The sequence below is a fragment of the Procambarus clarkii genome, chromosome 45 (assembly GCF_040958095.1).
Source record: "Procambarus clarkii isolate CNS0578487 chromosome 45, FALCON_Pclarkii_2.0, whole genome shotgun sequence".
Classification (NCBI taxonomy): Eukaryota; Metazoa; Arthropoda; class Malacostraca; order Decapoda; family Cambaridae; genus Procambarus; species Procambarus clarkii.
This window is the reverse complement of record NC_091194.1, coordinates 18,903,787-18,919,071: the sequence shown is the minus strand read 5'-3', so window position 1 is coordinate 18,919,071 and position 15,285 is coordinate 18,903,787. Positions and strand designations below refer to the sequence as shown.

The window sequence follows — 15,285 nt, the reverse complement described above, 5'->3', positions numbered from 1 at the left end:
TGTCAGTAAGGTAGGATTTGAGGTATTGTAGGGAGTGTCCTCTGACACCATAATGATGTAATTTAAGAAGAAGGTTTTGGTGGTTGACAGTATCGAAAGCTTTACGCAGGTCCACAAATAACCCAACAGGGAACTCATTTTTATCAAGAGCTGTATGAATCGAGTTAAGCATACTAATAAGTGCATCGTTAGTGCTTTTTTTGGGCCTGAAGCCATATTGGCAAGGGCTAAGTATATTGAGTTTGGCTAGATATGAGTAAAGCTGCTTATAGATTAGTTTTTCAAAAATTTTTGACAAGTTTGACATTATGTATTAGAGTGTCAACTTATTGATAACTATAGAAATAAGGAAATAAATAGTGTACCACATCAAATTGTTTGGATGTGTGATAATGGTATAATAGACAGTATACTTAGGAGCTACAAGAATTTTGCCCCAAGAGTGTAACAATTATATGCTGTACTTACTATATTAACCTGCAATGTTAAATGGGATTCTTGTAATGTTATTTGTCTATTTGTACTCACTGAATTTGTGTGCCCCTTGAGGGACTTGAAGTAGAGGGGGGTAGAAATAGCCTAAGCTACTCTATCCCTTTGAGATGTATTTATTGTTTATCTCAATAAACATACTTGAACTTGACAGACAGACCCGGGTAACATTGAGCACCCTCCATAGTAGGGTCACAAACTCATGGAACCGCTTACCCGCCGAAGCCGTAAATGCTAAAATACTGCTGCAGTTCAAAATCCAATTGGATAAAATCATCGGGACAAATGGAGTAGACGTTTGAAAAGCCGCCGGCTTCCTGCCCCACATTGTGACCAGGAGAGAGATAGTGGCCCGCAAGTAAATTGTGCCCTCTGGGGCATAATTTGAATTTTGCTAGTGTTGCACCTCCCACTCATCCAGTGGCGAGCAGCCGTGAGAAGGCGGCTACTTGCTACAATTTGAAAAGTTGGAATAATTGACGAGATATGGTACGGCATGTTTCCTTTCATCTAATTCCACTGTTCACGTAGTAGTAAATAGGTTCAAGTATGTTTATTGAGACAAGAAAGAAATACATCTCAAAGGGATAGAGTAGCTTAGGCTATTTCTTAGTAAATAGGTACCCAGGAGTTATTTATTTACTTATTTATATATATACAAGAAGGTACATTGGGTTTATGAGAGAACATTGCATTGATGTTTTTTATGATCTTGTAAAGCCACTAACAAGCATACCGTTTAGGGCAGATAATTTTTAGTAGGTAATTTGTAGCAAAATTTAAATTTTGTTAACAGGTACATTGTAAGAAAATTTGACAAAGATTATTAGGTATATTAAAGTGTAACGGTTCTATTGTTACGTAAAGTATGGTGACAAATAAACACAGACACTAAGATACTATATATATATTTGGTCGAATATACAGAAGTACACAGGTGATACTTTGGTGTGAGTTGAGCGCACTGAGCGTCGGTACAGTATCTCGCAAGTGTCTGCTCTAGACCACACTTGTCGCTACAAAAGTAAAATTTGAGGGTTATCATCAGTTACCATGCTACAATGTAAGTGTTGATAACCCTAAAATTTTACTATAATGTACCTACTAATCTTTGTCAAATATTCTTACAATGTACCTGTTAATTTTTTTCAATTTTGCTACAAATTACCCACTAAAAATTTTATGTTAGATTAAGGACCTCCCAGAAACGCTATGCTTGTTAATAGCTTTACAAGAATGTAAAACATCAATGCTATGTACTCTTATAACCCATTGTACCTTCTTGTATATAAATAAATAAATAAATAAAAATAAATAGCGGTACATTGTAGTTAGGCAACTATTGTGGGGATGCATCGTGGGGTCAGTATAGTTTGGCCTTGATGGGAGGATCTTGATATAAACCTAAGGTATATGTATACATGCTTCCTGTCCCCAACAAAACCATTATATTATTATAATATTTTAATAATAGGCTTCCTATCCTGCACAACAAGAAATATATGTTACAGAAATTGTCTCTGAAATCATTTGCCTTTTCGCACTCCATCGCATAGAGACAGAGGATGTGCCAATAATTTTGCTGACACACTTTGCATTTGGTCAGGTCTTCATCAGCAGGTAATACAAGCGCCCACAGATATAAGGGCTGGGTGTATAGACATGTTTTTATGGTGTTCGACTTAAATTAAGGTCTACCTACCACACTCGTTTGTTGAAAAACCGATAAATATAACAGCGTTGTTAACGTTGATCAATTATAACTATAGTTGAGATATATCTGTTGATATGAATGTTTTTAATATATATTTTTGTATAAGCGGGATATCCTATATGTATATCCTCATTTAGCATTTTCTATTTATAACCGCTCAGAATATTTATATAAATATTACATATATTATACGTAATATCTCAATCAATTTGCCAAGAATAATGTTTAATAATTTTTTACTGTGGTCGTGTACAGTGATAATTAGTATGTTTAGTGAATTACATGTAAACTATAATTAAAAATAAATATCATAATCTTTCGGAATTCAAACGCTTTATTTTCCCAAAAAAAACTGAACATTAGTTCCTAGCAAGGCTAAGTACATAACCTTATACACTCTCATATAAAAGTAAATTACATCATTGGAGTGCGATATAGGCAAGATAGTGGTAGCAGCGATGAATCTAGATGAGTTTTTTGGGAGATATATATATGTATATACAAGGGAGAGAGGGTTGAGTGGGTGAGCAGCCTGGCGAGGAACTAGCGGCCGCTGGTGTCTCCCGGACGAGGTGGGTGGCAGACGCGTGGATTCTTGGCTTCCCATTTCCAAACGGGAATTACGAAGACGAGAATAATATTTATGGTGATATTGGTGATGGTGGCGGTGAGGGAAGGCGTCAAGTGTCTTGCAAGAGGGTCGGGGCGAGGTGTTGCTCTCGGATATGCTACTTGTGAGGGTGTTGTTGCCTTCGGTTTTAATTGTGTAGGTTAGCAGACGTGTCATGGAATTATTTGGCGTAGTTTGCCCTTTAGCTGTTTATTTTTGGTGGTCTTGTCGAGTAATGGTAAACGTTTGTGAAGGATGGTCAGGTGTGGGTGACGGAGAACGTGTTTCTTCACTCACACAAACTGCAAGTTTCCTCTGTTTTCGACTGGAAACATTTGTACATTGAGTTGTCGTGCCTTGTCTCACCTTGTGTGGGCTCGGTGCCCCTCGCCTCTCCTTACATTGTATAACCTTTTAATGCAGGTAAAGTTGGGTGGGAGCGGGGCAAGACAATGTGATGCCAGTTACAGTGTCAGTTGGTGCGTGTCTGTGAAGGGTTCTCACTGACTCTCACCAGTAAGGGCCCTACTCTATGTGCTCTCCTAATCCCAGGTTCCTCTCATCACATTTCAATACAAAATCTGTTACGAGGTTAAGAGTGGACTCAAAGTTTGTGTTCTACTTCAAGGCAAATGTGGGGGAACCTTCGACAAGCTGCTGGCTCGCTGTCCCTGTCGACGCCACTAGTGTTAGTGGCCTTCGGGTAAGATCTCGTCCCAATATTTTAGACGAGACCTTATTTTTTACGTGGGGTAGCCGTCCTCGTGCCACTGCTTAGTGTGAGAAATGCAAATTAAGCTCCGTTGCTACAGCCACAGTGTGTGATGGAGGATGTTCCTACAGTGATGCCTCTCATGCTCTTATATCTGGAGTAACGGGATGGCTGGGTGCGGCGGATTTGTTTTTATTTTATTTATTTTGTATTTATTTATATATACAAGAGTTCTTACATCCTTGTAAAGCCACTAGCATGCATAATGTTGTGTGTTCACACTTGGGGTCTTGTTACCTCCGTGTCCTTAGAGAGACATTGAAAGGTGGAGCTAGAGCACATTCTACAGGCCTTATTCCTAAATATGACCTGGCATAGCCTGTCTGCTTAATACCCTCGGCCATGGTTTGTGGCCAACTTTGGCTCATTTGCCCCAGACGGACAAAGGCATCGACCACCCCCCCCCCTCATGTTTATTGGTTCATTCACTGGGAACTTTGATATTAAGGTGCAGATGATCGTAGTGTATTATGTTTCATTGGTGGTATTTTACATTAATTTGGAGATAAAGTACAGTACTGAATAGCATTTAATTTTTGTGTCCAGACGAAGTTGCCATGGCACCAGTATTGGGCCACATTATTGCTCATAGGGGGACTAATGCAATTTTTAAGTCTTGTAGCACAGTTTTCTTTGTTCTTAACTCACAAATTGGGAATCCTGGGTTTCATTCTCAGGCAGGACAGAACTGGTTGGGCATGTTTCCTGTCCCCGAATCTCTTTGCTCACCACATAATAAATTGGTACCTGGAAGTTAGGCAAGTGTTGTAGGGTCACATCCTGGTGAGATTTAGTAGCAGAAGTGGAGTCAGAAATCCAGTTCACACCTATTTACCATAGCAAGGCCTGTAACTGGGCTTCTGCTTCAGTTAACTGAGAGGTCTTGGTGTGACTCATTGCTGACAAACACTCATTGGAATTAAATAATTAAAAAAATTAACCATTTCTTACATATACTGTGTATATTTTTATTTTAATTCATTGTCAGGGGACAGGAAGCCAGAGTGTATTCATACACATTAGGCTTTATATTGAGGTCCACCCCCACTAAGGTCAAATTACTGATCCCACCCAGGATGCAACACCCACAGCAAGGTGACTAACTCCTGAGTACCTACTTAATGCTAGGTGAACAGATGCATTAGGTGATAGGAAATGCACCCAACCATTTTTGTCCTGCCTGGGATTCGTACCTGGAATTCTCAATTGTGAGTCGAGAATGACCCCGACTGTACTACCGGGACCCTTAATATACGAGTACACACTAAAAGTACACTTCACGCATTAAAAGACCATTTCAAGTACCCTGTATTCTTAACATGTTTTTATTAGAATACAAATAATTTGGGAAACATTATTTTCTTCAGACACCTAGAAGAAACAATTAATGCAAGTAATTGATTGTTACACTGTAGCAGTAATGAAATACCTCCCCTGTGGGTTGTGTGACCCCTTTGTTCAAGTGCAGTCTCTGGCTCTTTCTTTACCTCTGATTTGTTTTCCCTTTTCTAAAGTTATATTTTTTGAATGGACAGTTTTTACTTTTTGTTAACCTGTTTTGAATTAAAGGCAGGAATAATTATGTATTCCAATTGGGGTGTGCTAAAAACTTGAGAGTTCATAATATAGTATGTAACTTGTACTGTATTGCAGTTATTTACCAACCTGAATTAACCTGAGGACCCCCATCTCTAGTGACCTTGGCTCAGACAGAAAGACAGCAGCTTGTCCAAGCCCCCCCCCCCAAGCCAAATTGAAACCTGAAACCTTGGTTTCAGGTTTTATGGTTAATGATCTGGTCATTATTTTGTGTAAATATGACCTTTGTATCTTAACATCATATTTCATTTTTGTCAGTATTTAATATCTACAAAAACGAATTGTATTACTGTAAAGTTATGTGAATCTAATGCTGATAAACAATACTTCTATATACATTATTGTATAATTCTCTTTTATAAAATTGTTTGTTCAATTTATGTATAGGCTCAATTCTTTTCAGATACCATCCTTTGTGAGCAATGATGTCATAGCTACTCAACTGGAGAGAGCCATTCGAGTGAAAGGCTCTCGGCACTGGAATAAAAATATTACGATTGGCACACAACGGACGGCAAGAGTGCCAATCGTTGGTTAAATATGCCAGAAAAACTAAATAAAGCTGCTACAAATCGCAAGCGCAAGCAACTTTGCAATGACAAGAAATCCAACATGGACAAAAAAGGCAGAGGAATTTCAAAGAAAAGTAGAAAAGAAGACAAAGGTGCTTCGAGTAGTCCAAAGAAATGTAACCAAAAAAGTAAGGGAGCATGTGTTACTCCGGACAAATGCAACAAAGAAGAGAGATTAGTGCCTAGTGTTGCAGATGACTGTAACAAGCAAGCAAGAGGAGTATCTAGTGCCAAAATAAAACTCGTAAACAAGCGAAAGCAGCTGACTCAAAAGAGAGTTGCCACTGTACGTCCCTCTAAAACCGTCAAGAAACCATCACCAAAGAAAACTCCGAAGAAAAGCCCTGGACATGAAAATGTTGAAGAGCCAACTGTTGAAGCAGACAAAAAGACTCGTGGGCAGAGGAAGAAGAAAATACTCCATCCCCTCACCATTGAGCTTAGTCAGGACGATGAGTATAGTGACATTGATTATGAGTCTCCGTCGGAGGAGTATCAACCTCCAAAATGGTTACATGATGATGATGATGATGATGATACTTGGGGTGATTCAGAAGAAGGTACAAAAAGTCCTAAGAAAAAAAAGATGGCAAAAGAAAAAGATAAGAATAATGATGAGCAGCCTAAGAAGAAAAAGCAAAGAAAAACTAAGCAAAATAAGAATAGAGAGATTCTTGAGAAAACTAGAAGAATTGGCACTGGTGTTAAAAGAAAGAGAAGGTTAATTAAAAGTAGATTAAACACTGAGCCCGAAGCAAGTGCCTTCCCAGATATGCCCGATCTTTTAGCAGATGATATCACACAATCAACAGGAGGCAAGCCTAAAAAGAAGAAAAGAAGGCTAAAATCTAATTTGGCAAAGATGAGGGACTCGATGAATCGAAGTACATCTGATCAAGATGATCTTGCTCTGATGGAGGAGAAGGAAGATGATATTCAAGAATTCGATGTATTGAAATCCAGAAAGTTGTCAAAATATGGTCAGCCGTATTCCGTTACGGGTGAGGTTTTATTTTCTTGTGTGTTTTCTTCATATTAAACATCTTACATTTAAATGAGTATAGTACTGTACTGTAATTTAAGGGAAACACAAATGTTTGTGCTTCTTACACCTACAAATTATGGAACCAGCTACAGTATTACTGTTCATTTGTAAGTTTTCTGCCTGTTTATGTGTTGCTGATGCATATTTTCCATAAATATTACTTAATTGCAAATTCATACCTGATTTGAACTGTAATAATTCCTGCTACCTTAGGGATCATGTTTCTTGGAAGATGCCAGGAATAGTATGGTTTCTATAAAAGTATGTCAAACACTGAATCCAAGTTTCTAAGAAAGTATGTCACTGAAACCAAGGTTTTTTAAAAGTAGGTCAATAAACCATAAAAGTACATCAAGGTTGCAGACAAGGAGTCACAATAACGTGGCAGAAACATGTTGACCAAACCACACACTAGAAAGTGTTGGGACGACGACGTTTCAGTCCATTCACTTTCTAGTGTGTGGTTTGGTCAACATACATCAAGATTATTTTCTTCAACCACAATTTTCTGGGTGGAGCCCTGTCGGCTCCCCGGAGCTATCCAGGCTGACTGGATATGTATAACTTTCTGGCATTAGTCAATGCATGGAGTTCTTGCCTACCGAGGACCACGAGCCAGAACCTGGCCCCCTCTAGAGACGCATGAGGAGCAATGGCCTATAGAGACCCCCCCCCTTATGATTGGGAGCATTCTATGTCTGCTATCGACCGGGACAGGCACCCAGAAAGATAGGCACCCCAAAACAAACCCCTATTCTGGTAAACTATTGCGATTGAAGACCGAACAGGTGGACATAACTCCACAAACGAAAATTAGCAAACAAGCATGATGTCATCATGTCGCCGCGCCACTGTCTGCGCAACCCTCCCACCTCCCCGGGAAGGGAAAGGGGGAGCCCCAGACCCCACCGTCGGCTACCCAACCATTAGTTCTTAAGCTGATGGGATCTGATGTGCCGTCGTGCCTCTGGCTCCAGTTTCCATTGCAGTTCTGTGCCTTGTGGTGTGAGCTGTCCCTTCCGGTGGTGTGTGGGCCAGGAGTGATATTCCACTGTGCTCGGGCTGCATATGCCTAGGGTCACCTTCCCTAGGTGCCCTGTAAGTACTGCCCTTGGGGCTTAGGGCCACCTTCCCTGGGTCACCTTGGGGTCTACCTCTGCTGTGCCGTGTACTGCTCGGTACATGGCTGCCTTTTGGGTCAGCTGGGTTTTTTTTCTTGCCCTTGTTTGTCTCTGGGTAGGGGTAGTTTTTGTCACTGGCAGGGGCACGGGGTACTGTACAGCTAGTTTTCACCATTAACAGCGGCTGGCTCTGTTCCGCTCGGGTACATTGTCCTCTTGCGGGGTTTTTCTTTTGTTTATGTTTTCTGCCTGGTGGGGGGGTGGGGGTCTGCCTGTTGGTCCCCCATCGCTGTTCTTGGGGTATATCTATATCTTTATTTCTCCATTTTGTGTTGGTGGTCCTCCCCGCTTGGCCCCCGTGAGTGTACATGTCCCGGGAGTTCAGCTATAGCAGTTTGTTTGGTAGTTTTGGGAGCCAGTTCGCAGTACCCTGCCTGGGCTTCCCTTAGTGTGTACCCAAGGCGGGGCTACCCCAAAACCCCACGGGGGCTACGTGGTCCGATGGATGTGACCCCTGAGTCCCCCCTCGCATCCTGTGAGTTTGAAGGTTGCTCTGCCCCCTTGTCTTAGGGGGATACTCACCGGTTTTGCCTCCGCCATGCTGCCTGTTGGGTCGGTGATTGTTTTGACCCGGAGTCGTGCGACGTGTGTTGTCTATACATACTCCAATTCACCCAGGCTACTGTGCCTGATATGCTGGTGAGGGCAACTGAGGCATTGCATGCTCGCTTGAGGTTGCTGCAACGAGCTAGGTTGGTTGCTGCCCCAGATTCCCCGAGACTGCCCCGTTTTGGTTATAGGGACCTGGACTTGGGGGTGGGAGTTGCTTCGTCTCTGGTTCTGTCCGCCCCTCCAAGCCCTTCCCCTTCTGTTGCCCATTCGGTCCCCCCCTTCCCCTTGCTGCCGGCTCCTAAATGTCTGACGATTTCAGAGCCGGGGCTGGGTATAGTTGGTTGTGAGACTCGGGCGGTCTCGGGGGTGTCCCCTTCTGGGGCGGTGGCGGAGGCATTCGAGCCTGGTCCTTCTGCCGGAGCTTCTGAGTCTGGCCAGTGGACCCCCTTTGTTCCTGCTTTTTTGGCTGCGCCCACCTTTTCTTTGGAGGTGGGGGGCTCAGGAGGACGGCTCGGCCGCAGGCCCTCTGGGTGAGGTTCCTGGGGTTGGGGAGGATCCGCGTTCCTTTGTGTACAGATCCCCTGGTTCGTGCTGGTTTCGTTATGAAGTTCCAGAGTTGTCCTGGTTGGCAGACTGTCCTCTCTTTTCGTTGGAGGCTTGGCACACGTTCTGTCGGTCCCACGCACTTGAGTGGCGAGAGGTTTCTACTGCATTACAGGTTTTCCTGGGGGGTGACTTTGAGCATCTTAATGCGTGTTTGTTCGCCCTTGCCCTTCTGCGGGATGTTGGTGTCATGCAGCTTCACGTGCAGGTTCCTTCCCTCTTGACTGCCTTGGTTGCGGAGGATTTGCTGACTCGTGGCCTGCTTGCTTTGGTTCTGCGTTGCTTTTCCCTCCTTGAGCTGTCCTCAGATTGGCTCGAGTTGGATATGGGAGCACTTGGGGCCGCTGTCGGGTCCAGTGCGCTGCCCTCTGCGGTGCGGGCGTCGTCTGCTTTGTTGAAGCTCTTCGTGTCCATCCTGCGTGATGCGGTTTCGCGGTTCTATGCTTCTCGCCTCACGTGTCGTCAGGCAGTGCTGGCTTCTTCCTTGGAGTCCGCCTGGGCCCTGGCTCTTTGTTTGTCTTCACCCTTTTGTCCGTTGCTATTTGCGGAGTCTGCTGTGGTGCAGTATCTGCAGGCAGCCTCGGTCAGTTGTCGGCCTATGTCTGAGTTGGTGTTGCTCCGGGGGGCTCGCGGGGTGCCTTCCTGGAAGGGTTGTGCCAGGGCTCGGGGGTCTTTTCGTATGGTTAGGCCTTTAGTGCCGGATTTGGGGCTGGCGGCACCTTCGGTTCCGGCTGTTGCTGGTCGGCGTGGGGACCGTCCTGTTCGCTGCTTAGGTTCTCGCAAGGCGCGTCAGCCCTTTCACGGTTTGTCCCATTGACGGGGTGGAGGGGGGAGGCTTGCCCAGTTTGCTCATGCCAGGTGCCACGATTCGTGGGCTTTTCGGATCGTTTCGTGCGGCCTGTGGTGGCGCTGGGTGGCTCTTTCTCCCTCGGGGGGGTTTGAGGCTGTCGTTGAGGCTGGCCTCTTCTCCTGCACTCTGTCGGGTCATCTCAGAGTGGGTTCGCTTGGGCGTGGTCGAAACGACGTCATCCCTCAGTTGGGTTTCCCGCCTGTTTCCACCTCCGGTTCATTCTGGACTTGTCCCGTCTGAACCCGTGCGTTTTGTGCCCCTCCTTTCGGATGACTACGCTGTCCCAGGTCCGTCTTCTTTTGGAGACGGGTGCTTGGATGGTGTCCCTAGACCTCAAGACGCGTATTGGCACATCCCGGCTCATCGGGGGTTCAGGGACTGGCTCGGTTTTGTTGTGGGGCGTCAGGGTTACCGCTTTCGTTGTCTTCCCTTCGGGTTCAATCTGGCACCTCGCGTTTTCACACGCCTTACTTAGGTTGTGGTGACCCGCCTGCGTCTGCTAGGTGTTCGAGTGCTAGCCTATCTCGACGATTGGCTGGTTTGGGCTCCCAGCCGGTCCGCGTGTCTGTTCGCCAAGGATTTGGTTCTTTCCCAGCTCGCCGGGTTTGGGTTTTTGGTGAACTGGAGGAAGTCCCATCTGGTTCCATCTCAGGTTCGGTCTTGGCTGGGTCTGGTTTGGGATGCTCGCACTGCTTTCTTGTCTCTTCCTCCGGCGGCTCTCTTGCGCCTGCAGTCCCACCTTCGCCCGTTTCTGAGGGGTTCCTGGGTCACGAGGTGGTTGCTCGAGAGTTTGTGCGGGAGCCTGAACTTTGCCATGATGGTCTACCCACCGGGTCAGGTGTGGCTTCGTCAGCTGTTCTGGTTCCTTCAGGGCCGGCCCTTCTGCCTCTCTCGCGATCGTTGGGTTTGGCCTCTGCTTGATCGTCGCTGATCGACGATCAGGCTCCATTTGGACTGCATCCCGGTGGTTCATTGCCTGAACTGCGGGGGTTCGATGCAGTCCTTGGCTCTTTGGGGCTGGTCGCTTCAGGTGACTCGTCTGCTGAGTTCTCGGGGTTTGGCTCTCCTGGCGGTTTATGTCCGGGGAAGTGTCCAACGTCCTGGCGGACGGCCTGTCCCGGTTCCTGCCCCGGTTCCTGCCCCGGTTCCTGCGCCTTTCCACGGAATGGACGGTCGATGCTGACTCCTTCAGTTGGCTGTGCCAGACGTTCGGGACTCAGGACGTGGATCTCTTTGCGTCGCCGTGGTCGAAGCATCTCCCGGTATACGTTGCGCCCTTCCCCGACTGCGAGGCCGTCGGGGTCAATGCCTTCAGGCAGGACTGGGCGAGGTGGGGTTACCTGTACCTCTTTTCCCTGGTTCCGCTGTTGCTCCAGGTCCTGACTCGCTTGGAGACTTACCGAGGTCGAGTTGTCTTTCTGGCTCCTTGGTGGCTGGCCCAGCCTTGGTTTCAGGCGCTGCTTGCTCGGTGTCCCAACCCGAGGGTCTTCCCCTGGCTCCACCTCTTTCAGCGCATTGGTCCAGCCCTGTACGAGGCTGATTCGGTCTTCTCCTTGCGTCTTCCTAGTTGATTACCTGGTTGATGGGGTTCTGGGAGTTCTTCTACTCCCCAAGCCCAGCCCGAGGCCAGGCTTGGCTGTTGCTTGGAGCAGCCCGCAGGCCCACATACCCACCACAGCCCGGTTGGTCCAGCACTCCTTGGAGGAAACAATCTAGTTTCCTCTTGAAGATGTCCACGGTTGTTCCGGCAATATTTCTTATGCTCGCTGGGAGTGTGTTGAACAACCATGGATCTCTGGTGTTTATATAGTGTTCTCTGATTGTGCCTATAGCACCCCTGCTCTTCACTGGTTCTATTCTTCATTTTCTTCCATATCGTTCACTCCAGTACGTTGTTATTTTACTGTGTAGATTTGGTACTTGGCCCTCCAGTATCTTCAATGTGTATATTATTCGATATCTCTCTTGTCTTCTTTCTAGTGAGTACATTTGGAGGGCTTTGAGACGATCCCAATAATTTAAGTGCTTTATCGCGTCTATGCGTGCCGTATATGTTCTTTGTATTCCCTCTATTTCAGCAATCTCTACTGCTCTGAAGGGGAAGTGAGTACTGAGCAGTACTCAAGACGAGACAACACAAGTAACTTGAAGAGTACAACCATTGTGATGGGATCCCTGGATTTGAAAGTTCTCGTAATCCATCCGATCATTTTTCTGGTTGACGCAATATTTGCTTGGTTAGGCTCCTTAAACGTTAGGTCGTCAGACATCATTATTCCCAAATCCTTTAAATGCTGTTTTCCTACTATGGGCACATTTGATTCTGTTTTGTACCCTGTATTATATTTCAGATCCTCATTTTTACCGTACCTGAGTACCTGGAATTCATCACTGTTAAACATCATGTTATTTTCTGATGCCCAGTCGAAAACTTTATTAATATCAGCTTGAAGGTTTTCAATGTCTTCAGCCAAGGTAATTTTCATACTGATTTGTGTGTCATCTGCAAAGGATGACACGTAGCTGTGACTTGTACTTTTGTCTATATCTGATATGAGAATAAGGAAAAGCAGCGGTGCAAGGACTGTACCTTGAGGTACAGAGCTTTTAACTGCGCTTGGACTAGATTTTATTTGGTTGACTGTTACTCGCTGAGTCCTGTTTGACAGAAAACTGAGTATCGAGCGTCCTACTTTACCGGTTATTCCCATTGACTTCATTTTGTGTGCTATCACTCCATGGTCACATTTATCAAAAGCCTTTGCGAAGTCCGTGTATATCACATCAGCATTCTGTTTTTCTTTTAATGCCTCAGTGACTTTGTCGTAGTGATCAAGTAGCTGTGAGAGGCACGATCTTCCCGCTCGAAATCCATGTTGGCCTGGGTTGTGAAGGTCATTGGTCTCCATGAAATTGGTAACCTGACTCCTAATCACTCTCTCAAATACTTTTATTATGTGCGTCGTTAGTGCAACTGGTCTATAATTCTTTGCCAATGCTTTGCTCCCTTCATTGTGTAGAGGGGCTATGTCTGCTACTTTAAGTGCATCTGGTATCCCCCCTGTGTCCAAGCTCTTCCTCCACACTATACTGAGTGCCTGTGCTACTGGCACTATGCATTTCTTTATAAATATTGAATTCCATGAATCTGGACCCGGGGCCGAGTGCATGGGCATGTTTTCAAAATCTCTTTCAAAGTCTAGTATGCTCGTGTTGATATCAGTTATATTTACAGCAATCTGTTTGAATATCCCACATAAAGAAATTGTCTGGATCTTCCACTTTCATGCTGTTTATTGGAGTGGTAAACATGTCCTCATACTGCTTTTTTAGGATTTCACTAATTTCTTTGTCATCTTCCGTGTATCTTCACTTGTACGAATTGGTCCAATATTGGCAGTGGTTTTTGCCTTTGATTTAGCATATGTGAAGAAGTATTTTGGATTTTTCTTTATTTCCTGATGTCAGGGGACATATTTTCCCTGCTCTCTCGTGCACTGAGTTGAGTACGAAATTGCATAGTGCACCGGTGATGTGCACCGTGATTCAACTTTCTGTATATAACTTTTCCACAGTCGTGTTGGGTGTCGTTGGACAGCCCATGACATTTGCTAGCCATTGATGTCATTCTGATCGCTGTATCAGGTCTGTGAAGGAAATTACAGGAGGGAGTTGATTTCAGGGAATTTTGTACAAGTCAAGTGTAGAGAGGGAGGTATGGGGGGGTTAACGGCCGTAGACCACCCCCCCTATCACGTGTCCACCTCGTGTGTGAGTGGGGGTGGCGTCATGGAGCAGGTGCGCGATTGGCTGAGGGCCTGGGCCTCAGAAATGCTGAACCGTGATTGGCCAAGACGCTGAGGGGTACTGCATGGTACCCCAGGCATGGTATTGGCGGGAAACGACATTCTTACCTTGGACGTTGTACCCTGTCGACGTATTTTCCGTGCTAGGCCAAGCATCGGGAAATATCCGCCTGCAACGTTGCTAAAGTCACGCCAACATCTTGCTATCTTTCCGTGTGCCGTGCGTAAGAATCCGGTAAGCGGAGAGAGGCCTGTATCGAGCTGTGTGAACTTGTCCATCTAGCCGCGTAATTGTGGGACGCCATCTTAGAGGAACTGGACTGAGAGTGAGGCGTTAATTATCGGGCTATAAAAGCGACATCCGCCGTCGATCGTATCTGTGCTTGAAGATACTGCTGTAAGACGTGCTAGAGAGGGTTTCAGTGAGAGAGAAACCTTAAATGTTATAATTCTGAGGAACAGTGAAGGACTCCATCTCGTGTACCGTCGTATCCTGGGGTACCGTGCCAAGTGGAAGGGCGTGGTACCGCATCCCTGCTGTTGTGTGCAACTCTGGCTTGCCTGAGTCGGTGTATCTGCGCCATCCTGGTCTCTGTGTGTGTGTAGAGCTAACACCCCGTGGTCTGGGACCCTGTGCTCCACCTTGACCACGTGTAGGAAGTGAGGACGCCTACGTCATCATCCAGCAGCAGCAGTGGGAATGTGATTGACGTGTATGTGTGAGTGAAAGAGGGGCCCCACATCATTGATGTAAGTACACTGTTTCCGTTTGGGTAATAAAACTCTGAAGCTGGGTTCGCCCCCAGTGTTCCGTCTGTCCTCTGTCCCTGTGACCACCTGGGGAGGTGAATGGGAATTGGAGACGTGTGAGTCTACCCTGTTTGCCGTCACCAAGTTGAGGTTGGGCCCAACTGTGATTTATGACGTGTGTGAAGACACCTAGTGACACATTCAGAGGTAAAGTGAGTTATTTACTTCCATGTTAATTTTCTATGTGTATGTATTCGCTGTAATTTGATTCCCTTTTTCAGCAGTGAAAAGTGGTAACAGGGAGATTTTCCTTGGTTATATATTTTACTGTTGTGTTGTGGTAGAGTGTGAATTATTGGTGTATAATTTACTGGGGGAAGTCATTTACAAGTTTTGCGGTGAGTGGCAAGGGTGTACTGTGTTGTACTGTGATGTACTGTGTTGTACCGTGTGTAAACCGTAGACAAGTTTGACCTTGGTGGAAGGCGTTGTGTACTGTGAAGGATTCCGTGAGAATTAAAGTCAGTTAACGTCACCGGGGGTCACGATTTACTTAACGAGGTCACTTGTTCGTTGAACATTGTTGTGATTAACGTAGGGACGTGTAAAGGCAACTGTCACAGTGAAGTTCACGCAGTGGAGGAATTGTCAAGTAAAGACTATCGTAGTGTTAACGAGTTAACGAGCTGTCGTTAATTGAATAATTAACGTAAGGGGTTGACGGTCTGTATGATCGGAG

The 15,285-nt window shown here is 45.5% G+C and overlaps 1 protein-coding gene across 5 annotated transcripts in view; it reads left to right on the top strand.

Moving 5' to 3' along the window:
- The first annotated feature begins 2,560 nt into the window (after positions 1–2,560).
- Pbp45 (proximal sequence element A Pbp45) overlaps positions 2,561–15,285 on the top strand; it is a 98,778-nt gene continuing 86,053 nt past the window's right edge. Inside the window, exons 1-2 of one of the 5 annotated variants that reach the window (XM_069301489.1) lie at positions 2,561–2,585; positions 5,591–6,760. In XM_069301489.1, coding sequence (XP_069157590.1) covers positions 5,728–6,760 — 1,033 coding nt within the window. In that variant the 5' untranslated portion in view covers positions 2,561–2,585; positions 5,591–5,727. Of the gene's footprint in view, positions 2,586–2,625; positions 2,779–2,820; positions 2,977–3,066; positions 3,240–5,590; positions 6,761–15,285 lie in introns of those variants that run through there. The other 4 variants (XM_069301486.1, XM_069301488.1, XM_069301485.1 and 1 more) reach the window with 4 other exon arrangements.